The sequence below is a fragment of the Podarcis tiliguerta genome, assembly GCF_965153285.1.
Source record: "Podarcis tiliguerta genome assembly, chromosome: 4".
NCBI classification, from domain to species: Eukaryota; Metazoa; Chordata; class Lepidosauria; order Squamata; family Lacertidae; genus Podarcis; species Podarcis tiliguerta.
This window is the reverse complement of record NC_139537.1, coordinates 3,309,485-3,336,703: the sequence shown is the minus strand read 5'-3', so window position 1 is coordinate 3,336,703 and position 27,219 is coordinate 3,309,485. Positions and strand designations below refer to the sequence as shown.

Here is a 27,219-nt window from a genome sequence, read left to right as displayed (position 1 = left end):
CATTCTTACACCGACAGAAGGTGTACAGAAGGTGTAAACATGGATATCCTGTTACACTAGCAATGGGAGAATGAAATACAGACAGTTTGGCCCCAATTTGGTCCAAGACCAAAGCTGGCATCCCTCATGGCCCAGGAGTGCCAGGGACTCAGTGGTGGGGGCAGTGGGGGCCGCTTTGGCCCAGATTGGCCCCTGACTCTGAGGCATCTTTCCTCCTGCAGGACCTCCGATGTTACACCCTCTTTGACAATGAGGAAGAGCGGAAACTAGCGGCCAACAGCATCCCTTCTCTGCTGGCCTTTGCCCGAAGGTTCCCCCATCTCAGAGGAAGTAGCTTTCCCCCATGGATTCCGTCCTTTCAACACTTCCATCTCCCCAAGAGGCTCCCAAGGCTACTCATCCTCTGCAGTTGAGAACAGACCTAACTGAAAAGAACGGCTTCCTCTTCTGGTGACACCAGAGAATTCTAGAAGACATTCACCCTTTCCATAGCATTATGGATGCACGATTCCAAGTTTCTTGGCAAGACAAGGGCCTTTGCTGGCCATAGAGTGTCCTCCTCAGCATCCCCAACGAAGGAGCTGGGTTGCAAGAGCTGCAGCTAATGGGGGGGGGGCTGTCCTCCCCCCCCCATCTCACCTGGCTGCTAGGTAGGAAAGCAAGACCCGGAGAGAGTTGTGGGAAACCCCAAAACCAGCTTGCTCTGTGCCGGAGCCAAAGCTGCGACTAATAGAGAAGCAAGATCTGTCCGGGTGTTGATGCTGTGAGCCCCTCCGTCCTACACTCCGGTTGTGTATGCGAGTAAATAAAACTAGATATCATAAAGACAACACAGTCTCCGCTGACTTTCATTCCAAGGAAACCGAAGATGGGGAAGTGCCTGGGACCCGTAGAATCTCACCCCTCAGAGACTGGGGTAGTTTGCAAATACAAACACACACACAATAATTTCTGCCTGTGTTCCTAATAGATAACTAAGTGTGAAGAGCATGTCATGTGCTTCAGCAACAGCCCTCCTGTAAATAAGGAAATGCAACCCCCATTGCTGGTCGACTCAAGAAAGCAACAAGGGAATCTGCTCTGGTGTCCCATGAGGTCTGTGCAGCCCTTAAGTAAGAGGAGCCATTGCCTTTCTTTCTTAAAAAATATAACTTAATTAAAGAAATTTTAACATAATCAAACATTCAAATTACATTTTACAATTTCAATTAACACCCCGCCCCCATGCGACTTCCCCCAACTTCCCTTCCTGGTTTAGAACACCTCTGTTTCTTTTGCTTATAATTTTGTATTCCTTATATATTTGTCTCTTCCTTCTCATTTTTACCTCATAATTGAATTTTCTGTTTGTAGTTGTCCACTGTAATTGTATTACTCAAATCCTGCCAGTGAGTTCATTTCTATGCTCTGTTTCTCTATATACATCTTAAAAGGTTCCCAATCTTTTAAAAAGTCAGTATTGTCCTTATCTTTAAGTCTCTCAGTTAGCTTCGCCATTTCAGCGTATTCCACCAACTTTTCTTGCCAGTGTTCTTTCGCTGGTATTTCATCGCCTTTCCATCTTTGAGCTAGTAAAATTCTGGCCACTGTTGTCGCATACATGAATTCTTATCTTTTGGTAAATCCTGCCCTAAAATACCTAATAAAAACGCTTCTGGTCTTTTAACAAAGGTTATCTTACACATTTTTTTTCATTTCATTATAGATCATCTTCCAATAGGTGGAGCCAGGTGAGCCCAGGTCCAGTTGGGAGGGGGTTGCCATGGTGACAAGGACCGGGGGGGGGGGAGGGAGCCACAGACTTGCAGGCGGCCATTTTGGGTTAGTAGTTAGTGAGGCGAGTGGAGGAGAGAGCAGTTGGTGGCAGTTGACGGAGGACAAGGCGAGGCAATCAGTGGATTCTTATTTTCTCAGTTTCTTATTTCATTTATTACTTGTTTTTCTCTTCTTGAAGATGTGCCACAGGCTTTCTTCATCCAGCAATGGTGAGTATTGGAGGAAACAAGAGTAGGGAGAGGATCCCTCAGACCTGCTCTCCGCTGCCAGGTCTCTCACTTGTGAGGAACTGACAGCCTGACGTTTGCTGGAGCCAGAACAAGGCCTCTTGCTCCAGGTGATGCAGAGCTGCCAGGCAGCTGCCCTGAGAGGCCTCCACACCCTTCAGGTGTCCAAGCACTGGACAGCAGAGGCCATTCTGGGGAGGGACCCCCATGGGGAGGTGGGGGGAAGGGCTTTGGGGAAGGGGTTGTCCGTCTGTCGGAGAGGAGGACCCTACTGGCCTAGGTTCACGTATCCTGCTTGAAAGGGAAATCATCTGAGGGACTTCCTATGAGAATCTGGGTCAGGAATGTGGTTCTTACAATGGAGGCATGTGCAACACTACTACATTGTGGAACTGTAGCAGGCTCCAATTTGGACTTCATGAACATGATGTTAGGATATTTCTGTTCCACCTTAAAAGGGAGCAGGCTTTGTGAGTCACAGCCTGCGTATTTCCTGTTCACAGGAAGTTTATGTTTTGTCTGTAGCTTTTGTTTCTCTCTCTGTGCCTGAGACACCGAAGCAGGCAGTCATGTTTTCTTTGTTCTGACCAACGCTGAATAAAATTGTAAATAATGCTCTCCTGCGTGCATCTTTCGCTGTGCATTATCTGCTGATAGAACGTGCAAGAGCTCTGGAATGTGGGGAGCTATTTCTGGGGCTCGTGTCGCTAATTGCTGATACTGTATCTATGGGAGATCGATGGATCGTCCGGAGGCGACGTGGATGGGCTTTATCTCCCTGGCAGTATCCCAACACATATGTGGAACAGAAACTAACAGACACTTGGTTTTTATGAATGAACTGATTTATTGGGACTTCCGTCTATATTATTGCACTTTATGTGTTGTTTATGTGCAAGATAAACATTTGATATTGTGATAAGAATATATAGAAGAGTATTGTTTATGTGAATGCACAGCCGGTTATGTCTTGTGTTTGTTGAATGTATTTCACGTAACGCAAGGTTTGATGTTGTTTTGCAAATTCCTAGAATGGAGGCATGTGCAACAGGTCAATCGCGATCTACTGGTCGATTCACAACTCTGGTCACTGCTCCCTGAGAAAAGCTCAACAACTCTGGCCAAAGACAATGGGTAGATGACTGGCAGGTTTTTTATTACCGGGAGTAGATCTCAGCATCTTGGAAGTTGGACGTCCCTGCTATAATGCATAGGTAAAGGTAAAGGGACCCCTCACCATTAGGTCCAGTCGTGGACGATTCTGGGGTTGCGGCGCTCATCTCGCTTTATTGGCTGAGGGAGCCGGTGTACAGCTTCCGGGTCATGTGGCCAGCATGACTAAGCCACTCCTGGCAAACCAGAGCAGCGCACAGAAATGGAAGGCAAAGGGGTAGATTTAAGAGACCAAATTCCCAAGGGCATAAAACCTCTTCAGTCAGTTTAAAATCCACTTTCCCAGTTTGATGTCCTAAGACATATATCTCATTCAGCCCACATTTTACCAGCTTCCTCACATAAATCTCACAGAGGACTCTGTCAAAAGCCTCACTGAAATCGAGATGCACTATTTCCACAACAGTCCCCTGATCAACAAAGTTTGTAACTCTATCCCCCCCCCAAAAAGGAGAGATTTCTCTGACTTGACTTGTTTGTGAGAAAGCCATGCTTTCATCCTGTATGTTGTAAAATCTTCAGATGAAGGGCGAATAAATTTTAAAAATAAATGAGGATATTGATATGTGCAAAGGGCGGCGATTTATGTATTTAATCTGTAAACCACCCGACCCAGTGGTGTCAAGTTGAATAAAATATTGATGGGGGCCCAGGTAAGGCCCGCCTTGCACTATCAATCACATGGTGCATGCACACCATTTGAATGGCAATGCCTATAATGGCAGCAACTTTTTTAAAAAGTAATATTTTGAGCCCGTAGTTCAATTTCCCAGCAGCTCCCCTTGCCCCGGAGAACACTTCTAGCATTCCATCTCCTCTACCTGTGGCATTGTTCAGCAGTGGGGAAAGTGACCTCTTCACAACGGATTTCCATTTGGTATGGCCCTTTCCAAGTTTGTCTTTCATTTGTTCTATGTGTGCTGCCAGTAGAAGCCAAAATTTTGTGGGTACTCTAGGTGGCGCAGAAAACACCTAGAAGCTCCCTTGAGGTTGAGGTGCCGATCAAACTTCAGGTTTGTCCTCTATAAATTCCAATTAGGAGTACTGGGGGTGGTTCAGATTCTGGGGCAGTGCTTTTGGCCAACAGAGGGTGTCACAAGGCCCCACCCTACTTTCCCTTTAAAGCAAACTTGGGTCTCCAGCTGTTTTTAGACTACAACTCCCATCATTCCTAGCTAGCAGGACCAGTGGGAAGGGATGATGGGAACTGTAGTCCAGGAGCTGCTGGGGACCCAAGTTTGGGAAATCCTCCTTCAAAGCAACTTTTCCATTTTGCCCGCAAAGATGGGACCTGTCCATGTTTGTATCTTTTTGTATTTTGTTTTCCTCATGACCTTTGTGTGTTTATTTTTTTTATTTCTTAAGAGGGCAAATTGAAAGAGAAACTGTATGGCAAGTTGCAGAAGAATAAAAGGTTGTGTTTGGAAAAAAACCACCAAAAACTGGGGGGTGGCATCCTTAAATATTTTATTGGGGATGGGGCAAAGACCCCTAGGCCTTTAAGAGTTGGAGCCTATTCCCTACACCCACAGGTCTCAGGATGGTTACAACAACAACAAAAAACATAAAAAACACACCACATATTAAAAGGGCATTAAATGTCAATCAGCCAAAAACCCTGGTTAAAAAGGTGCAGATTTGCCTGGCTCCTAAAGCTGTATAATGGTTTTTCTGACCATTGTATGGATTCTTTGATGGGAAGTAAGATTGGCACTCTGACTGAAGCTCTTTCCACATTCCACACACTGATAGGGTTTCTCCCCTGTATGAATTCTTTGATGGGAAGTGAGATTTTGGCTCTGACTGAAGCTCTTTCCACATTCCACACACTGATAGGGTTTCTCCCCTGTATGAATTCTGTGATGGGAAGTGAGAGAAGAGCTACATGTGAAGCTCTTTCCACATTCCACGCACTGATAGGGTTTCTCCCCTGTATGAATTCTTTGATGGGAAGTGAGAGAGGAGCTATTTCTGAAGCTCTTTCCACATTCCCCACACTGATAGGGTTTCTCCCCTGTATGAATTCTTTGATGAGAAGTAAGGGAGGAGCTCTTCCTGAAGTTCTTTCCACAGTCCACGCACTGATAGGGTTTCTCCCCTGTATGAATTGTTTGATGGAAAGTGAGACTATGGCTGTGAGTGAAGCTCTTTCCACATCGCACACACTGATAGGGTTTCTCCCCTGTATGAATTCTTTGATGCGAAGTAAGAGAGGAGCTCTTCCTGAAGCTCTTTCCACATTCCACACACTGATAGGGTTTCTCCCCTGTATGAATTGTTTGATGGAAAGTGAGACTGTGGTTGTGAGTGAAGCTCTTTCCACATTCCACACACTGATAGGGTTTCTCCCCTGTATGAATTCTTTGATGGGAAGTAAGAGAGGAGCTTTCAGTGAAGCTCTTTCCACATTTGACACACTGATAGGGTTTCTCCCCTGTATGAATTCTCTGATGCTTAGTGAGATTGGAACTCTTCCTGAAGTTCTTTCCACATTCCACACACTGATAGGGTTTCTCCCCTGTATGAATTCTTTGATGGAAAGTGAGAGAGGAGCTCTGACTGAAGCTCTTTCCACATTCCACACAATGATAGGGTTTCTCCCCTGTATGAATTCTTTTATGGGAAATGAGAGAGGAACTATCTGTGAAGCTCTTTCCACATTCCACACACTGATAGGGTTTTTCCCCTGTATGAATTCTTTGATGGGAAGTGAGATGGGAGCTATTCCTGAAGCTCTTTCCACATTCCACGCACTTATAGGGTTTCTCCCCTGTATGAATTCTTTGATGGGAAGTGAGATCAGAGCTCTTCCTGAAGCTTTTTCCACATTCCATGCACTGATAGAGTTTCTTTCCAATGAGATTTTGTAGATGGGAAGTGGAACGGGAGCTCTGACTGCAGCTTTCTCCACACTCCAAATTTTTACGTGGCTTTTCCTCCCTGGGGACTTTATCGTGGTCACCTTTGCTCTCAATTTCCAATTCATCAGAATCTGCAATGGAGATAAAAAGGGATTAGAGCCTCAGGAACAAATGGAGAAGAAATGAAACGAGTTGGGTGTGTGTTCATTACCTGTGTTGTTTGTCATTTTACCAACATATTTATTATTAGATTCTGAAGAGTTGTTGAATGTTGTTTTGTCTGATATATAGTAGTGGTCAAAATTGTGGAAGGTTGAAGCTGACACTGAAGATGGCCTGGGAAGTTCACACCAGTCCAATCGTGGTAGAAAAAGGAATATTTTGAAGATTGTTCAAAGAAAAAACTGTAAGTTACTTTTTATTGTGGGGGTGTTAGGTTCCCAGGTGTTATAGGGGCCACTATTGAGCTCTGTGAAAATATATGAGGTTGGTCCATAGACATATTTTTTGAATTTCCAGGCAGATATGACGATCCCACAGGGAGCCTTACCAAGAGAGGCCACGATCCCACGATTCTCCTCCATGACATCCTTATGCAGAGCTCTCTGGTCAGGATCCAGCAACGCCCACTCCTCGTCCGTGAAACGAACAGCGACATCTTCAAAGCACACTGGACCCTAAAAGAAAAAGGAAATGTCCGCCTCTGAGACAGCAGAAATATGATCTGCTACACAATGCTCTGTTGTTTCCTTCCTGTTAATAATAATAATAATAATAATAATAATAATAAATCCAATAACCTCTTCGGTAAATTTATTGCTTTACTGTTCGGCGTCCAGCACGCTTCCCCCTGCGAGCCTCTGCAGGTCGTAAAGCAATTAGCAAAGTAGCACAGCAGGCGTGTGATTGAAAGAGCATTCCCCCAAACGTTGCTTCTGTATTAAAGTCTCTTTATTGTCACAAAAACATGTATTTACAAAGTCTAATCTTCACTACACCCAACACCCCCTCTTGCCTCGCGCCTGAGAGGAGAATCGACCCTTGGTCGTCCCAAACCCAGACCTTCGCAAAACTCTCCATGTCTCTGGAAGGAGAGTGGCTTCGTGAACCCATCAGCTAGGTTCTTGGCAGAGGGACAATACTTCAGCGCAACTAATCCCTCCTGAACACTCTGGCACACATTCCAAAAGCAAATGTCTAGGTGTTTAGTTCTGGCCTTGAACTGACCTGACTCTGCCAAACATAGGCATGGTTGATTGTCCTCGAAAACACGTATCGGTTGACAATTCACTTTGCAGACTTCCTGCACTAAGCAAGCATAGAACTCTACTTCTCTGCACACCTCTGAAAGAGCACTGAACTCAGCCTCAGTGGATGAGAGCGCTATCAGACTTTGCTTCTTGGACCTCCATCCAACTACTGAGTTCCCAAACTTCACCATTAGGCCAGACACAGACTTGCGATCCTCAAGATTAGCCCAATCCGAGTCCACAAAGCAAGTCAGATTGACTTCTCCTTGTGCTGGTAACCTAAGACAAAAGTCTTTGGTCTCCTGCAAATACCTCAGAACTCTCTTGATGCCATTCCAGGCTTGCACACTAGGGTTTGAAGCTTCCCTGCTGAGCAGATTGACAGCAAACGCTATATCAGGTCTGCTCCACTGGGACAAGTACAACAAACTCCCTAGGGCTGACTGAAACACTTCAGTATTTTCGAACGCAGCGCGTTCTACTTGCTGGCTGTCCTTCACAAAACTAGTCTCCATAGGACTTCTCACTCCTGCACAATCACTCATCCTCATTTTCTGAAGCAGTTGCTCAATTTTGCCTCTCTGGCTGAGCAAGAAGCTTCCATCCTGTGCACGGTCAACACTGACACCTAGATAGGTTTTGACAGCACCAAGCTGTTAAGGCTTGATGCGTTTACCTAGTTCTTTGGCAAACTTCTCTGCCTGTTCATCTGTTGCTGAGAAAAATAACACATCATCAACCCAAATCTGCAAATACTGTTGTGTTGCACCTGAACCTCTCAAATAAACACAACTACCAGCAACACTTCTTCTGAAACCTAACTCTTCTAAAGCTTCATTCAGGCACATGTTCCAGTTTCTAGCAGATTGATGCAATCCATAGATGGATTTGTGCAATCTCCACACAACATCCTGCCTTAAGTTCTCAAACCCCGGAGGAGGAATCATGTACAGCTCCTCCTGGAGATCTGAGTTTAAGTAGGCAACATCCACATCAAAATGGTTTACCTTCCAGCCTCTCTGTGCCGCACAAGCTAAAAGCGTTCTCAGAGTCTCTGCTCGTGACGTTGGCGAATACAACTCCGTGAAGTGTATTCCCTTTCTCTGAGTGAATCCACGAGCAACTAATCTAGCTTTATACTGTGGCTCTCCAGTGTCTGTAGGTTTCAAACGGTAAACCCACCTGCAACTCACAGCCTGCTTGCCTGGTGGCAACTCTGTGAGTGAAAACAAACCTAGATCTTTCATGGACTTCATCTCTCTGTCCATCGCCCTGTGCCACTTATCTGCTTCATCCTCAGGTAAACTCTGAATATCCTCGAAGGATTCAGGTTCACATCTGGCTGAACCTACCCAGATGCCTGAAGCTTCGTACCAATCAGGAGGCCTCCTTGTCCTCACTGATCTCCTCAGTGTGAATCCTGGTGACCCTGCTGCTTCACTGGGTCCAGCTAAATCATCCTCAACTTCAATGTCTTCCCCCTCTGACCTGCTGCACCTCTTGGGCCTTACAGCTGGTTCAGCAGGTGAAGAAGGCTCACTCTCGCTCAAACTTGACACTTGCCTGAGGAGGTGTTCTAGGTTCCTACCTCTGAGGGATCCTGAGCTGTCCCTGCCTTGGACTCTGTCCCTGTGGTGGATCCTGTTGCTCTGGACCGTGGTCCCCAGCAACAAATTTCTCTTCCTCCTCAACGTCTGAGTCATAGAACTGCTGTGAAATCACGTCTGGATTAGCGTGCAGACGTTTCCAATCGGCTTTTTCACAGAACTCAGCGCTATTGCTGATAACCAACCTAGACTGGTTTCCACTTGGGTACGCAAACCGCCAGGCCTTTGAGCCAGGCTCATACCCTACACAGATCATTCTTTTAGACCTTCGCTCACCTTTCTTGCGTAGAGCCTTTGGAATAAGCACCCAGGCCTCACAACCAAACACACAAAGGTAGTGCAGCTAAGGCTTTTTCCCATGCAGTAAGAAATACGGCGTATTTCCTACACTAGAGTTGTACACTCTGTTCTGCGTATGGACCACATATCTCCAAGCTTCAATCCAATACTTTTGGGGTAGCCCTGCGTCCCACAGGATCGCAGACACAGCTTCCTGCACCGTCCTGTTCCGTCTCTCTGCGACTCCATTCTGTTGTGGAGAGTAAGGAGTGGTCAATCTGTGGCTAATCCCCTTCTCCCTAAAGAAATCCTGTAAAGCAGAACCAGTGAATTCAGAACCTCTATCACTTTGAAACCCACGAACTTTGGTGGAAAAGGTTACCTCAACTGCGGTGATCCAAACCCGGATCATTTTAGCCGCCTCCCCTTTAGTTTTAAGGGCAAAGGTCCAAGCAGATCTCGAAAAATCATCAATCAAAAGCAGAGAGAACCTTGACCCTCCCAGTGACTCAACAGACATGGGTCCACACAAATCTGCATGAATTAATTCAAACGGTTGTGTGGTCTGTCTCTCTGACTTTGGATAGGAGCATGTCACAATTTTTGCCTGTTTACATGCATTGCAATCTAAAAATTTGTCACAACCTCTAAATTTGCACCCTTGTGTCAGCTCCGGTGCTTTCTGAAGATGCCCCCAATTCAAATGGGTGAAACATCTGTGCCAAATATGCGAACAACCATGGTGGGGCGCTACATTCACACATTGCCCCTTTGCATCTTCGGTGTCTTCCTCTCCTGTGGAAAAAGGCACATTTACAGCAAACAAATTGTCTTTAGACTGCATTGTGTACACGTATTTCCCATCCTTGGAAAATTCACATCTGGTTCCTGCAAAAGAAATTAGAAAACCAGCAACAAGTAAATCATTCACACTTAACAAACAATTAGTTAAACCAGACACCGCAAAAGCTTTGACTTCATGCTTAAGAAAGGGACAGAAGAAAAACCCTATCTCTGTCAGTCTTTTTCTGCTTCCATCCGCGATCGTCACAAACTTTTCAGTTTTTACTGTCCTGCAATTCCTTAACAGTCCAGCAGATGGCACTAGTGTATTCGTAGCTCCTGAGTCAATTATTACAGTGAGAAAGTTTTGTTGTTGACATTCTTGAGTCTTCACGCTACCCCCCTCCTTGGGGCTTCTGCGGATGTTCTCTCTGGTTGTCACGGCAACAGACTCCCCCCGGCAGGAAGACTTGCCCACGACCTTCACAGCTTCCGTAGATGCAACTCTCTCAGTTGCCATGGAGACTGGACTTGTCTCGGCGTTCCCACACAACTCCACAGCTCTTATCTCTACTTGCTGCAGGTGGCTGGCCTTGAAGCCTCCAGCACAGCTAGGCTTCAGCTCTTGGCGTAAACAACTCTTGGCAGCTTTTGGAGAAACAGGGCTGCCTTTAGATGTCTTCTAAAAGTTTGGTAGTTATTTTTCTCTTTGACATCTGGTGGGAGGCCGTTCCACAGGTCGGGTGCCACTACTGAGAAGGCCTTCTGCCTGGTTCCCTGTAACTTGGCTTCTCGCAGCGAGGGAACCGCCAGAAGGCCCTCTGGGAAGAACGATGGAGGTGGAGATGCTCCTTCACGTATACTGGACCAAGGCCATTTAGGGCTTTCAAGGTCAGCACCAACACTTTGAATTGTGCTCAGAAACGTTCTGGGAGTCAGTGTAGATCTTTCAAGACCGGTGTTATATGGTCTCAGTGGCCACTCCCAGTCACCAGTCTAGCTGCCGCATTTTTGATTAGTTGTAGTTTCCGGGTCACCTTCAAAGGTAGCCCATGTAGAGCGCATTGCAGTAGTCCAAGCGAGAGATAACCAGAGCATGCACCACTCTGGAGAGACAGTCTGCGGGCAGGGAGTGTCTCAGCGTGCATACCAGATGGAGCTGATAAACAGCTGCCCTGGACACACAATTGACCTGTGCCCCCATGGACAGCTACGAGTCCAGAATGACTCCCAGGCAGCACACCTGGTCCTTCAGGGGCACAGTTACCCCATTCAGGACCAGGGAGTCCCCCACACCACGCCTCCTGTCCCCCCAAAATAGTACTTCTGTCTTGTCAGGATTCAACCTCAATCTGTTAGCTGCCATCCATCCTCCAACCGCCTCTAGACACTCACACAGAAATTTCACCGCCTTCACTGGTTCCGATTTGAAAGAGAGGTAGAGCTGGGTACCATCTGCATACTGATGAACACCCAGCCCAAACCCCCTGATGATCTCTCCCAGCGGCTGCATGTAGATGTTGAAAAGCATGGAGGAGAGGACAGAACCCTGAGGCACCCCACAAGTGAGAGCCCAGGGGTCTGAACACTCATCCCCCCCCCCCACTTTTTGGACACGGCCCAGGAGGAAGGAGCGGAACCACTGTATGACAGTGCCCCCAGCTCCCAGCCCCTCAAGACGGTCCAGAAGGATGTTATGGTTGACGGTATCAAACGCTGCTGAGAGATCCAGCAGAACTAGGAAACAGCTCTCACCTTTGTCCCTAGCCCACCGGAGATCATCGAACCAGTGCGACCAAGGCAGTTTCAGTCCCATGATGAGGCCTAAATCCCGACTGGAAGGGATCCAAATGGTCCGCTTCTTCCAGGCGTGCCTGGAGTTGTTCAGCAACCACTCGCTCAATCACCTTGCCCAAGAATGGAAGATTTGAGACTGGGCGATAGTTAGCCATATTGGCCGCATCTAAAGATGGTTTTTTAATAAGCGGTTTGATAACCGCCTCTTTCAGCGGGTCTGGGAAGGCTCCCTCACGGAGGGAAGCATTCACCACCCCATGAAGCCCATCGCCCAGTCCTTCCCAGCTAGCTTTATAAGCCAGGATGGGCAAGAATCAAGGAGACAGGTGGTTGGTTTCCCTCGTCCAAGCAGCCTGTCCACATCCTCGGAGGTAACAGATTGGAACTGATCCCACGCAACTTGACTAGACAGGTCTCTAGCACTCTCCCACCCCGGCCCTGCTCCCACAGTGGAGTCTACTTCTTCCCGAATCTGAGCGACTTTATCTGCAAAAAACTTTGCAAAATCATTGCAGGAGATCATGTGGCCCATACTGGGCTCCGATGTAGCAGGTGGTTACACTAAATTGTGAACCACCTGAAAAAGTCTCCTGCTGCTGTTTTCTGCAGATGCAATAGAGGCGGCGAAGAAAGTCTTCTTTGCCGTCGCTACCCCCACTTGGTAGGCTCGACATTGAACTCTAACCCGTGTTCGGTCAGGATAAGGAAAACTGCAAAAATTACAAACACATCAAAATCAAACAAATTCCCGAACCCAACCAAACATCCATCCCACCCCCCAGAAAAAAAGTAATCAAAAGGGAAAAAAGAAAATTTTAAAAAACATTTTAAAAAGAGTCCTCCTGGCCAGCAGCAGCAGCAACAACCGTCCTTATGAGGCTTCAGGCCCCGCCCTGGGCCAGGTGGTGAGTGGCAGGAGCAGGGCCCTCAGACACTCAAGCAGAAGAGTTGTTTCAATAGGATTGCTTTGCTGTACATTTTATTTATGGATGCTTATTTTATTCTAAGTTTAAATTATGGGTATTCGTTTTTGTGCAAATAGGTGGTACTCCACCTTGTGTTATTCAAGTCATTCTGCCTAGGCAAGCATTCCAGTTTCCACAATGGAAGGATCCACTTTCTCCTCTTCTCCTGAGCTGTTCTGGGGAGTTCCCTCCCAATGCCCTAGAGCCAAATTCCAGGGGTTCATGGGGGCATAGAGAGGGGGAGTAGAGTAGTTTGGATTTGATATCCCGCTTTATCACTACCCGATGGAGTCTCAAAGCGGCTAACATTCTCCTTTCCCTTCCTCCCCCACAACAAACACTCTGTGAGGTAAGTAGGGCTGAGAGACTTCAAAGAAGTGTGACTAGCCCAAGGTCACCCAGCAGCTGCATGTGGAGGAGCGGAGACGCGAACCCAGTTCACCAGATTAGGAGGAATGGGAGGCAGGCCCCATTTTGCAGCCGATGGGGCTGGTTCGGTGCATCCAGGCCGCTATTTGTTCTCATTTGTCCACTGCTTAGAAAACAATTTTTGCATTCAGTTATCAATCTTGAAATAAAATAAGCCTGTTTTTGATGGCCATCTGTCTTGGATGATCTAGCAGAGATTCCTGCATTGCAAGGGCTCTCCTGGCTCAGAGAGACAAGCCCAGGGGGTGGCTTCTGGCAAAAGGAGAGGGAGCCACCGGTGGCTCCTCCTTATCCTGACTCACCTCAGCCTCTTGACCTTCCTCTCCCACTTGCCTCCTTCCTCTTCTGCCTCTGATTCTGCACTGCATTCTGCCACAGTCTCCCAGCTCACTAAGCCCTGTTTCCCCTTCAGCTTCTGACACCTCCTCTTCCCAGGCTTCTCCCTCTTCTCCCTCTGACCGCTTATTCTTGTTCCACCTCCAATCCTTGGGCTCTGAGCCGTCTTCCTTTCCTGGTTCCCAGGCTGCTTCCTCCCACCATTCCTCTGTGCCCAACCAGTCCATGACATTGCTCCATCCCTCGGCCTCTGTCCCCACAAGGCAGCTTCCCCTGACCTGATCTGGTTCCACAGCCGCTGCTTCCCTTCTGCCCCCATGAAAAGGCGGATCAGGAGGTCTTGCCGGCATCCTTCTGCCACCTGCAAGAGAAAAAAGGTAAGCAGGACGCCAGGAGTGCCTGCTTCTCTCACAGGTGAAACAGGGCATCTCTAACTACAGATGGGCCTTTGAGAAGGACTTACCTGCTGAGAGTATTTGGACGTTTGTGCCCATTTTATATGTTTGTTTGTGCATAAATACATCTCCCCTCCTCTGGACCCTTCTTCCCAATGGTCTCCCCCCAAAACAAGATGAAAAGAACCCTCAGATGAGCAGGGAAACCAACAGAATGAGACCAAACGGAGAAAAACCACCTTCCTCCTTACCCAGTGGCCTCTCTCTGGTGTCCAACGGAGGCCTCTCTGCCTCACAGGAATCCAGGTCCATTTCTGCAAAGAGATCCTTTCCCTGAGAAAGAAACAAGGATTCAAAACAAAGAATGGGGAGAAATACTAGAAAGAGAATGACAAAGACTTGAAGGGTGTGAGATCTCATTCCATGGATGCTTTCCCAGAAAATGGATGGGTCATCAGGAGACCATTATGGGATGTTCTCTGTCCTGTTTGGAGCCCCTTGGGAGTATCCAGAGGAAAGTCTCTCTCACCTGCTCTCTCTCCTCTGCCTGACTCAGGAGGAAACCTTCAACCAGGGCCACGGCCTGGGAACTGGTCTCCGCTCCACAGTCCCTCACCCAGCTCTCCATCTCTAGGGGAAGGACAGCCAGGAACTGCTCCAAGATCACCAGGTCCAGCATCTCAGCTTTCGTGTGCCTTTCTGGCTTCAGCCACTGATGGTCAAGGTGGTAGAGTCGGCTGCAAACCTCTCGGGGTCCTTTGGCCTCCTGGCAGCAGAACTGCCTCAACTGCTGGCTCTGCAGCTCTGAGCAGAGGGTGTCCACCTCACCATGGATCTTCTGCACCGAGTTTTCCCAGAATCCCCCACTGCTCCCAGTTTGGTTGGCATGGCCTCTTTCTGCTCCAGGGCCAGCTGAGTCTTGCTCATCCATCTGTGCTCTCAGGAAGCCTCTGAGAGATCGGAAGCAATCCTTTGGTCTTCTGCCAAGTTCTGCTCGTCTAAATGAGAAGCTGTAGCAAATCCTAGAAAGCAAATACATTGTTCTGTTACAGAATTTGTAGGACGGGGGGGGGGGGGGAATGGTTCCCTGAGCAAGCATGACTGCACCACATCCCAGATCATGAGCTATCTTTTTTAAAGAGAAGAAAAGTCTCTAGCCTTCTATCAATGCAAAATGTGGAGGCAACTGAAGGGATTTCTGAGAGATTAATCAACCTGGTTTCTCCATCCTTCCAGTCAATTCATGACGTTGGAACCTACTGACAAAGGAGTCGTTTCTATCTTGTGAAAAATTGATGCTTGGTAATAATAATAATAATAATAATAATAATTTTTATTTATACCCCCCCTCCCCAGCCAAGGCCGGGCTCAGAGCGGCTTACAAGCAATAATAAAAACAAGATCAATGATTACAACTTAAAAACAAAAGTAAAATACAACATTAAAATAATGGAACATTAAAATATTAAAATGTAGCCTCATCGCAGGAGGAAGGAAAAGAAAAAAGAAAGAGAGGGAGGGAGGGAATCAAAATTGCTCCAAGCCAAAGGCCAGGCGGAACAACTCTGTCTTACAGGCCCTGCGGAAAGAAATCAGATCCTGCAGGGCCCTGGTCTCATGAGGCAGAGCGTTCCACCAGGCCGGGGCCAGTGTTGAAAAGGCCCTGGCTCTGGTTGAAGCCAATCTAACTTTCTTAGGGCCCGGGACCACTAGGGTGTTGCTATTTATGGACCTTGAGGCTCTCTGTGGGGCATACCGGGAGAGGCGGTCCCGTAGGTACATGGGTACTAGGCCATTTAGGGCTTTACAGGTCAAAAGCAGCACCTTAAATCTGACCCTGTACTCCACCGGGAGCCAGTGTAGCTTGAAAAGCAATGGGTGAATATGCTCCCATGGCAGAGACCCTGTGAGGAGCCTCGCTGCAGCATTCTGTACCCCCTGGAGTTTCTGGGACAGCTTCAAGGGCAGCCCTGCGTAGAGCGAAATTACAGTAGTCAAGCCTGGAGATGACCGTCGCATGGATCACTGTGGCCAGGTCGGGGCAGGAAAGGTAAGGGACCAACTGCTTGATGCGGCGAAGGTGGAAAAATGTCGCCTTGGCTGTTGCTGTAACTTGCGCCTCCATGGAAAGGGAGGCGTCAAGGATTACACCCAAACTCTTAACGGAAGGCAATGGCACTAATTGGGCCCCCGCAAGAGAAGGGAGTTGGTCCCTCATCCCCATGCCATCCCGACCTAGCCATAGGACCTCTGTCTTCGAAGGATTTAGTTTCAATCGACTCCCACGAAACCATCCAGCCACAGCTTCTAAACATCTGGTCAGTGTGTTCGGGGCCGAGTCGGTGTGGCTATCCATCAACAGATAGAGCTGAGTGTCATCAGCATATTGGTGACAGCCCAGCCCAAAGCTCCGGATAATCTGGGCAAGGGGGCGCATAAAGATGTTAAAAAGCATCGGGGAGAGAATTGCGCCCTGCGGCACTCCACACACCAAGGAGTGGCGCAACGACATTTCCCTCCCTAGTGCCACCCTCTGTCCCCGACCAGAGATAAAAGAGCACAACCAGTTACGGGCTATGCCCTGTATCCCCATGTCTGCGAGGCGGTGGTCCAGAAGATCATGATCGACCATGTCAAAGGCTGCTGACAAATCTAAAAGGATCAGCAGTCCTGACCCGCCTCAATCTAGTTGTCTACGGAGATCATCTGTTAGGGCAACCAGAGCCGTCTCCGTCCCAAAACCAGGACGAAAACCGGACTGAAATGGATCTAATGCCGATGTTTCCTCCAGAAACCTACCAAGCTGTTCAGCAACCGCTCTCTCAATTACCTTACCCAGATATGGAAGATTTGAAACTGGGCGGTAATTGGATAGGTCTAAGGGATCTAATGAAGTTTTCTTTAAGAGTGGACACACCACTGCTTCCTTCAGTTCCCCTGGGAATGTCCCCATGTCAAGGGACAAATTGATAATTTCAACTGGGGGGGTCTGCGCAACATCTGGACACTCCCTAATCAGCCAAGACGGGCACGGATCAAGGAGGCAGGTGGTGGGCCTACTAACTTGGAGGAATCTATCCACATCAGTAGGGCAGTAGGGAGTATCCGATCGAAATGGTCCAACACTGGACCTGAAGTCAGTCGAGGGGCCTCCAGTTCAGTCACTGTATCTAAATTGGCAGGGAGGTCACGGCGGAGCAACAGGACTTTCTCCGCAAAAAAGCTCGCGAATGCCTCACAGCTGTGGGTCGAATTTGTGCTTAAATTTGGTTGTCCTCCTAAGGACGTTATTGACCTAATTATTCTAAAAAGGTGTGCCGGGCGAGAGCTAGCGGATGCAATGGAAGCTGCAAAGTAAGATTTCTTAGCAGCTTTCATAGCCATCTCATAGGCTTTCATAAGCGTCCTATAAGATGTTCTTGAGGCTCCGTCACGAGTCCGTCGTCATACTCGCTCTAGCCGTCTGAGATCCCGCTTCATTTTCCGGAGCTCCTCAGTAAACCAAGGTGCCCGGTTTCGACGGGGTCGCAGAGGGTGCTTAGGCGCGATCTCATCAATGGCTGCCAAGAGCCAGTTATTCCAGTCCTCAACAAGGTCATCTAATGAGTCGCCAGGAGGAGCAGGGTTCTAGTGGGGGTCCTCAGGAGTTGCCCCCCACACCTACACCCACTCCGCTGTTTCTGTCTCCTTTTCTTGCACTTGGACTCTCTGCCGCTCTCAGAATAGACTCCTGGGGTGGGGTCCCTTTTTCTTTGCTCTGAGGGCCAGGAATGTATCTGGCCAACCCCCTGAGGGCCAAGTGGGCACGGCCAAAGACATCTCCCTTGAAATTTAGGAGGGTAATTTTTTATTCTTATATTATTATTATTATTATTATTATTATTAACACACACACAGCCACTGATGCCAAGGTCCCTGGAGGCTCGGTGAGTAGGAGCGCCTATTTCCAGGTGGTTTTCCAGCAACAATCCCTTTGGGGCAGAGAGGATGTGGTCCTGGGATGCCATGCTCTGGGTGCGAGGGGACTGCTGCTGTGGCCTCCGTGGGGAGCTGCCCTGGGAGACACTGGGAAACTGGTCCCCAATGCAGTGGCCGGACCATGGGCTGGGATCCCTCTCTTTATTCCTGGCCTTTCTCTCCCACCTTTTTTTTGGGGGGGGGGGCTAGTCCACCTCCTCGTCCAGCTTTGGAAAACCATTTGCACGTTTCCTCTGTTGTGCAAAGAGGCTGAGCGATGTCACACAGTTAAAGTCCTAGGGACTCCTTTCTTTAAAGAAGGGAGATTTTTTCAGAAGGGGGGGCGGAGGGTCAAATGAGTTTGGGATCCTCTGATCTGCAGGAAGGAGAGCGTGGCAGACCTGGCCCCTCCCTGGCAGGACCCTCTCCTCCCTGACTTGGGGTCCCCCCCCCTGCAGGAGCAGATCAGGCCCCCCAGGCACCCTCCCCTGCTGCAGCCCTGCCCCCCCCCCCCGTCTCCCCACTGCACCCTCTGGGGGGAGAGAGAGGAGACTCACCAGATCCCAGGAGGGGACAGCGAGGCAGCCCTTGCAGGGGAGACACCAAAGCAGGAAAGGACTGGGGAGGGAGGGGCCTTGGCTCTGGAGGACCTGCCCCCCTTGCTTCCTGGCCTCTCTAGGAAGGCAGCTCACTTCCCTTTAACCCTTGCCAAGCCGAGTCCCTCCCGCTCAGCCCTCTCTCGCTTGGCAGATCCTCATATTCTTATTATTTCTTATGGATTTCGGAGGGCAGCTGCCCCCCTGGCTCCGCCCATGCCCAGATATCCTTTTGGGGGTGAGGCTCTTGGCTGGACTCTGAGCATCTCCCTCCCTTGGCCAGAAACCAGAGGAAGAGCCTGCAGGGAAAAGGGCTTTGCAGGAGGCAAGGAAGCTCCTCCCAGAATTCAGGAGTGGAGAGATAGGAGGGGATCCCAGGGTCATCTAGTCCAACCCGAAGCAAGAGGGGGCCGGGTCTAGTTCCCTAAACAGGCAGACCTGTTTAGGGAAGCTTTTAGTGTTTAATATTTTAGTGTTTGATTGAAAGCCACCCAGAGTGGCTGGGGAAACCCAGACATATGAGTGGGGTATAAATAATAAATAATAAATTATTATTATTATTATTATTATTATTATTATTATTATTATTACAACCCCCAGCAATGCAGGAATCTCAGCTAAAGTTTAAAGCTTTTAATATTTGTTGGACTATTGTATTTTAATATTTTAAATATTTTGTTGGAAGCCGCCCAGAGTGGCTGGGGAAACCCAGCCAGATGGCAGAGTATAAATGTATTATTATTATTATTATTATTATTATTATTATTTATTAAATTGATCAGGTGAGTTTTCTCCTTACGAAAGAGGGAGGTGGAATCTCCACGGTTGCTAATAGCATAACGTTGACAGACTAGTGAAATATGGGGAGCCCTGGAGCATCTGCTTGGCATGCAGTATGTCCAAGTCAGTGTAGGCCAGGGGTCCTCAAACTATGTTCCCTGGGCCAAATCCAGCCCTCCAGGGTCGTGAATCTGGCCTGCACTGCCCTTTCAGTACCCGCCAAGTGCCCGAGGCTGAAAGCATCTCGCCACCCGCTCAGTCAGTCCCTGCATTGCGCGGAGGTAAATGCTACCGGCGTGGTGGCAGCTGTACCAATGAAAGGCCAGGGGGTTTCGCTCAGGGATGGTAGAAAGAAGTATAGTCCTATTTCTGTGAGTGGCACAGGGGTCTTTCCACTCATGTGGTTTACATGCTCTGAGAGATGGGATCTGTTTTGATATTTAAATTTTAAAAGGGTGGAGTGGACCCGGAGATTGGGGCATTGGTCAGCAACCTTTTTCAGCTGTGGGCTGGTCCACTGTCCCTCAGACCACGTAGGGGGCCAGACTATATGGGGGGGGGGGAATGAATGAATTCCTATGCCCCACAAATAACCGTGAGACACATTTTAGATAAAAGGACACATTCTATTCGTGTAAAAACACACTGATTTCCGAATCGTCCGTGGGCTGGATTGAGAAGCCAATTGGGCCACATCCGGCCCCCAGGCCTTAGCTTGCCTACCCCTGGCCTGGGGAGCCACATTCTGGTTGAAGGAGGCCAGGATTGGGCCCCAAGGCCTGGGATGTCCCTCCTCCCCTGCAGTAGGACTTGGAATCCAGGAGAAAACTCTTGGAATAGCCTTGCCAGGTGCTCAGGGACGGACTCACCTGTCCCCACGTCCTTCTCTTTGCAGATGTGCTGCAGTTGCACATCCCTCCCCCAGAGGTGAGTATTGGAGAGAACCAGAGCAGGGACTCAGACCTGCCCTCCTTGCCCCCCATTCTGCCCTCTCGGATGTGGAGAAGCCCTCCCTTCGTGAAGAACTGACAGACTGACTTTTTTTTTTTAAAAAAAATAATATTTTATTGAGTTTTATGACAAAAACTTAAAACAACAATAAACAAACCACCTCACAGCAGCACCTAAAGGGAAAAGAAAAAGAAAAAACAGACAAAACAGAAAGATAGATACTACAACACACAAACACAAAACAGCAAAATACAACAAAGAGAATAAACATATTAAAAACAATTTTTGTCTCCTTATATTCTTTACATTGACTTCTTTCTCCGACTTCCCCAGACCTTCCTTCTCTGTATTCCAAATCAAATATTCTGTCTGCAAATTCTTTTCCTCTATCATATTTTAATTTTCTAATACTCTTAAAGTCTAGTAAATGGTTGCATTTCCTTAAGCCTGACAAAATATTAAATCTTTCTCTATTCACTTTTTCCCAAATACCCATCCACCCTCAATCCGATGTCATCAAACGTTCATTATCTTATAATGTTTCTGTAAATAGTCCTTAAATTTTCTCCAGTCTTCCTTCACCGTCTCTTCACCCTGGTCTCTGATTCTGCCGGTCATTTCTGCCAATTCCATGTAGTCGATGACTTTCATCTGCCATTCTTCCAGTGTGGGTAGCTGTTGGGTCTTCCAATACTGTGCGATAAGTATCCTTGCTGCTGCTGTAGCATACATAAAAAATGTCCTATCCTTCTTGTGCACCTGTTGGCTAACCATACCCAGGAGAAAGGCCTCTGGTTTCTTCAAGAATGTGTATTTAAAAACTTTTTTCAGTTCATTATAAATCATCTCCCAGAATGTCTTTATCCTTGGGCACGTCCACCAAAGGTGAAAGAATGTACCTTCAGCCTCTTGACATTTCCAACATTTATTGTCAGGTAAGTGATAGATTTTTGCAAGCTTGACTGGTGTCATGTACCACCTGTATATCATTTTCATAATATTCTCTCTTAAGGCATTAGATGCTGTAAATTTCATACCAGTGGTCCATAACCTTTCCCAGTCAGCAGACATTATGTTATGACCCAAATCTTGGGCCCACTTAACCATCACTGATTTCACTTCCTCATCTTGTGTATTCCATTTCAACAGCAAGTTATACATTCTTGACAGAATCTTAGTTTTAGGTTCTAACAGTTCTGTTTCCAATTTTGATTTTTCCACCTGGAAGCCAATTTTTCTATCCATTTTGAAAGCCTCCATTATTTGATGATAATGGAGCCAATCTCGAACCTTGCTTTTTAATTTATCATAACTCTGTAATTTCACTTTATCACCATCTTGCTCTAAAATCTCCCAATATTTTGGCCAATTGGCCTCCATATTGAGTTTTTTTAGTGCTTTTGCTTCCATTGGGGACAACCACCTTGGAGTCTTATTTTCAAGCAAATCTTTATACCTCATCCAAACTTTAAACAGTGCATTTCTGACAATGTGGATTTTAAACATTTTGTGCACTTTAACCTTGTCATACCATAGATATGCATGCCAACCAAAAGCATTATTAAATCCTTCTAAGTCCAATATGTCGGTGTTTTCCAGAAGTAGCCATTCTTTTAGCCAGCAAAAAGCTGCTGCTTCATAGTAAAGTTTCAAGTCTGGCAGGGCAAAGCCCCCTCTTTCCTTAACATCAGTTAATATTTTAAATTTTATCCTTGGCTTTTTGCCCTGCCAGACAAATCTAGATATGTCCTTTTGCCACTTCCTGAAACAGTCAATTTTGTCTATAATCTGCAACGTCTGAAATAAAAACAACATTCTTGGCAATACATTCATCTTTATCACAGCAATGCGACCCATTAGCGAGAGTTTCAAATTAGACCATATTTCTAGATCTTTCTTTATCTCCGACCAACATTTATCGTAGTTATCTTTATATAAGTTCCCATTTTTAGCAGACATAGTAATTCCCAGGTATTTCACTTTTTTCACTATTGTCAATCCTGTCTCATTCTGAAACTTTTCTTTCTCAGTTTCTGTTAAATTCTTTGTCAAAACCTTAGTTTTGACTTTGTTTAGTTTAAACCCTGCCAATCGACCAAACTCTTGAATCAATTCTAAGACTCTTTTTACACTGGATTCTGGTTCCTGCAGTGTCAAAACTAAATCATCTGCAAATGCTCTTAATTTATATTGTTTAGATCCGACCTGTATCCCTCTAACCAATTGGTCCTTTCTAATCATATTCAGCAACACCTCCAGGACTGATATAAAAAGCAAAGGGGAAATTGGGCAACCTTGTCGTGTGCCTTTCTCTATTCTGAACTCCTCAGTTATTACATTATTTACAATTAGTTTAGCTTTTTGTTCAGAATAGATTGCACTTATACCATTTTCAAATTCTTGGCCTACCCCCATACCTTGGAGATTCTTCTTCAAAAAACTCCAAGAAATATTGTCGAAGGCCTTCTCCGCATCCACAAATATCAAAACTGCTTTTGTATTTATTTTTTCCTCCAAAAATTCCAATATGTCTATTATATTCCTCACATTGTCAGATAAATGTCTTCCTGGGAGAAAGCCTGCTTGATCTTTATGAATCTCCTCTATTAATACTTTCTTAAATCTTCTAGCCAAAATATCTGCAAATATTTTGTAATCCACATTCAATAACGATATTGGGCGGTAGTTTTTAAGTTGATGTTTTTCAGTCTCTATCTTCGGTATAAGCGTGACAAAAGCTTCTTTCCACGTTTCTGGTGCTTTTTTCCCCTGAAGTATTTCATTACAAACATCTTTCAACGGCTGAATTAACCAGTCCTTCAATACTTTATAGTATTTGGCAGTCAGTCCGTCCGGTCCTGGAGACTTGCCTAGTTGCATATTCTGAATGGCACTCTGAATTTCTTGATCTGTTATCCTATCGCTCAGTTTCAATCTACTTTCTTGAGATATTTTCGATAGCCCGTTCTCTTTCAAAAATTCCTCTATATCTGCTTCATTCTGGGGTTGCTGAAAGTAAAGCTGTTTAAAATATTTTTGAAAGGCAGTCCTTATTTCCACTGGGTTCTGTATATTTCTTCCTTCCACTTCCAAATTTGTTATCGTGTTCTGTTTTTGTCTCTTCTTTATTTGCCATGCCAGTAACTTTCCACATTTGTTTGCTGATTCAAAAGTCCGTTGTCTCATTTGCTTTATTTTCCATTCAATTTCTTGATTTATCATTTGCATGTATTCAACTTGATATAACTTAATTTCTCTTAAAATTTCCTGTGATTTTGGTTTTGCTCTTAGTCTCTTTTCTCCCTCATTGATTTTCTCTAGGATCTTTTCTCTTTTTTCCTTTTGTAATCTCTTCTTAAATGTATTCTGTTGAATCAGAAACCCTCTCATAACAGCTTTACTTGCGTCCCATACAGTTCTTTTCTCCACCGTAGTGTTCAAATTTATCTCAAAATAGTCCTTCAGGGTTTTCTGGGCCTTCTTAGTTATTTCCTCGTCTCTAAACAGAGTGTCATTCATCCTCCATCTAAAGGAACCAGTTGGTATTAGGTTCATTACCATCTTAACAGCATTATGGTCGGAACAAGTCTTTGGGCAGATTACTGCTTTTTTTGTCTTCGGTACCAGTCCTCTCGTAATCCATATCTGGTCGATTCTTGTCCAGGTCATTTTGGCTTCAGAAAAGAAAGTACCCTCTTTTCCTAAGGGGTTTTTAGTTCTTCAAATGTCCACCAAATCCAGATTGTCAGTCAATTCAAAAAAGGTTTTTGGTAGTCTCCCATCTTTGGTGACTACCTGTCGTTGTGCCTTATCCATATTTGTCGAAACTACTCCATTCATGTCACCCATCAACATCACGTCGTACTCCAAATAGTCCATCAATGTCTCATGCAACTTCTTGAAAAACTCAGATTTTCCATCATTAGGTGCATACACACCTACTATCAAATATTTTTGTCCATGATATTGGATTTCAATTGCCAAATATCTCCCTTGTTCATCTTTGAACATAAACTTTGGTGAGAGGCTCTCTTTAGCATATATTACAACCCCTCTTTTTTTAACTTTATCAGATGAGATAAATTCTTGGCCCAGTCTTTTATTAATTAAAATTTTCCTATGGAGCCTTGTCACATGTGTCTCTTGTAAGCAAATTAAGTCCAATTGTTCCTTTTTTAAGATATGAAAGATCGATTTCCTCCTTCTAATTGAGTTAAGACCATTGCAGTTCCAGCTTAAAATTTGCAGAGACATGATGAATTTATTCTATTATGTTCCTCCAGTTGCTCCCAACGTCTTATCCTTGTCTGTCGAGTCCGGTGGTGTCTTTTTCTTTCGTGTCCTCTTTGGTTTTGCTCCTGTCACGCCTTCACTCCCTTCCTCTGATGATTCCGATGGGTCTGTTACTTTTAAAGTTCCCTTCTGTAGGTCCTCCTTGTAGGTTTCTAAAAATATGTTCTTGTCCTCCACTGATTTTATCTTTATCTTTCTTCCCTTGATACTAAAAGAAATTCCTTCCGGAAATTCCCACCTGAAGATGATATTGTTTTTTCTTAGTTGAGTAACCAAGTCCTTGTAGTTTGACCTAAGGTCCAAAAGAAATTTTGGAATATCTTTAAAGATTTCAACTTTAGATTGATTAATTACCAAAGGCTTTTGAAAATGTAGTCCAAGAACCTTATCTCTTTCTTCTTTGGTTCGAAACGTAACCAAGCAGTCTCTGATTTTGATCTTTTTACTTGTTCTTCCCAATCGAAAGGCACTCAAGATCTTAAATTCCTCTTTCTCGGGTTCCAAGTTCCAAAATTTCTCAAATTCTTGTGTAAGAAGGTCCCGCAGGCTTCCTTCCTCAATTTCTGGTACGTTTCTAATTCTCAGATTTGTTTGTCTCTCTTTCAGGTCCAGCATAGAAAATCTTGCTCTATATTCCTCTAGTTGCTTATTCATCGGTGGTAATTTCTCCTCTGTAGCAACTGCAGCTTCCCTTGCCTCCTCAGCAATTCTTCTTGTCTCGGCCGATGCTTCCAATAGTTCCTTAATTGAAGCTGTATTTTGCTTTATATTTGCAGAATTTTGTTCTATCTTTTGGAAGGCCTCTGTTACTCCTTTATTTGTCTCTACGACCTGGCTTTTTAATTCCGTAACTTGTCTTTTAGTGTCTGCCAGTTCTTCTGTCAGTTTATCTAAGGATCCCTGTACCCTTGCAAATCCTGCCGTAATAAGGTCTTCTGTCCCCGACATTACTTTAACTTTAGGTGTAACAGAGGCACTTCCTGTAGGTTCTGGGAAGGATCCCCTCCTTCCCGTGTGAAAAGATTTGCCAGATCTTGTTGTTTTGTCTTGAAACTGCTGTGCCTTCCCTCTTTCCTCTGCCATAAGCCAACTGTTTCAAGGTTACTCTGCAGCTGTAACTTATTATCAACTCCAAAGTAAACAGTGGAAATTTTTCTCAGTTATTTTGTAGCTCTGTAACAATTCCAGTGGCCACCAGGGGGACCTAGCAGATGTTGCAGCTGAAGGGATAATATGTCTCCCACTCTCCTTTCACGGCAAACTTGTATCAATAATGTTCCCTCTCAATGTCCACAACTCACAACTCCACATCCATTTCTCCAGTCCTTGTAAAAAAGGAACCCTTTAAGCACTTCCACAGTCCATATAACTTAATTTTCAGATTTAGCAGGTCAGGACCAGGAGTCCAGGCAGTGAACTTTCTACTAAACTTCTTTCAATGCAGGCAATAAAAAAAAGCTTTTTAAACTCCCACCCTCTTTCCCTGCTTCCCGAGGGGGGGGGGTTTCTCTCCAAAGACTTCAGATTTCAACCCTTTCGAACTTTATTTTTGTAGGGTTTTAGTCCTCACGTCTTTGCTTTCCAATATTTACAGGCGGAAGGCTGACTTCCTGTTTAGACCTCTCCGCTTCGGTATCGTATTACGTAGTTAATTTAAGTCCAATTTAAATCCAATTGCATCTCAATTCTTGCTTAATTTCATCAGATCCTTTAAAGTATTTGTATTTTTCCTACTCACGGATCCTTCTTTTTAATCCAAATTGCACAGGAGAAAGTTGAGCGCTGCTCCGATCACAGCTGCGCGACGTCACTCCGAAAAAGAAGCGATTGACTCTCAGCACCGCTTCAACCCCCGCTACGCTCCGGAGCGCTTACTGAGCCCCGGAGACGTTTTGGGAGAGCGCTGTTGGTGCCCGCCGAGTCCCACGGACGTAGACCTCCTCCGTCCACGTTTTCAAGGGTCCCCCGCGTCGCCGTAGCGGTGGAACCCTGTTTTTTTCGGAGCTTCCCCCTCCGGTGCTCAGCAGGGGGCCGCCATGATCGATGGCGCTCAACCGGAAGCCCTGACAGACTGACTTTTGCCTTTCAGCTGCTGGAGGAAGACCAGCTGTACCTGCCGGAGGTGATTCAGAACTGCCAGGCAGTTCAGCTCAGGTGGCTCTGAACCCTGAAGTGCTCCAAGCAGCCTAGGACCCTCGTACCTACGGGACCGCCTCTCCTGGTATGCCCCACAGAGAAACCTACGGTCTGCAAATAAAAACATCCTGAAGGTCCCAGGCCTCAGAGAGGTTAGGCTGGCCTCAACTAGAGCCAAAGCTTTCTCGGCTGTGGCACCAATCTGGTGGAACACTCTGTCACAAGAGACTAGGGCCCTGCGGGACTTGACATCTTTCCGCAGGGCCTGTAAGACAGAGCTGTTCCACCAGGCCTTTGGTCAGGGCGCAGCCTGACCCCCTCCTCTGGCAATCTGCACAGGGTCTTGCTTGCTGGTTGCCATCAATTTGTTTTTGATTGATTTTATGGTGAAAAGTTTTTAGAATGTTGGATTGTTTTGACTGTTGTTAGCCGCCCTGAGCCCAGCTTTGGCTGGGGAGGGCGGGGTATAAATAAAATTTATTATTATTATTATTATTATTATTAAGCAGGAGACGGCCAAAGCCATCCTGGTGAGTGATGGGTGGTGTGGGGGACCCCCATGGGGAAGTGGTGGAGGGAGCGGCTTTGGGGGAGGGGTTGTCCGTCTGCCGGAGAGGAGGACCCTACT

The 27,219-nt window shown here is 46.3% G+C and overlaps 2 protein-coding genes across 7 annotated transcripts in view; both read right to left on the bottom strand.

Moving 5' to 3' along the window:
• The window catches only part of LOC310675534 (uncharacterized protein), a 35,813-nt gene extending 17,153 nt beyond the window's left edge, over positions 1-18,660 (bottom strand). The window contains exons 1-6 of one of the 6 annotated variants that reach the window (XM_083436339.1): positions 18,393-18,506; positions 14,408-14,828; positions 14,130-14,211; positions 13,762-13,844; positions 6,588-6,714; positions 4,627-6,168 (exon numbers count right to left, since the gene is read on the bottom strand). In XM_083436339.1, coding sequence (XP_083292465.1) covers positions 4,826-6,168; positions 6,588-6,714; positions 13,762-13,844; positions 14,130-14,211; positions 14,408-14,809 — 2,037 coding nt within the window. In that variant the 5' untranslated portion in view covers positions 14,810-14,828; positions 18,393-18,506 and the 3' untranslated portion in view covers positions 4,627-4,825. Of the gene's footprint in view, positions 1-4,626; positions 6,169-6,587; positions 6,715-11,711; positions 12,017-13,761; positions 13,845-14,129; positions 14,212-14,407; positions 14,901-18,364 lie in introns of those variants that run through there. The other 5 variants (XM_083436338.1, XM_083436337.1, XM_083436336.1 and 2 more) reach the window with 5 other exon arrangements.
• LOC310675531 (uncharacterized protein) overlaps positions 1-27,219 on the bottom strand; it is a 122,620-nt gene that overhangs the window by 66,591 nt on the left and 28,810 nt on the right. The gene's annotated exons all lie outside the window — the stretch shown is intronic.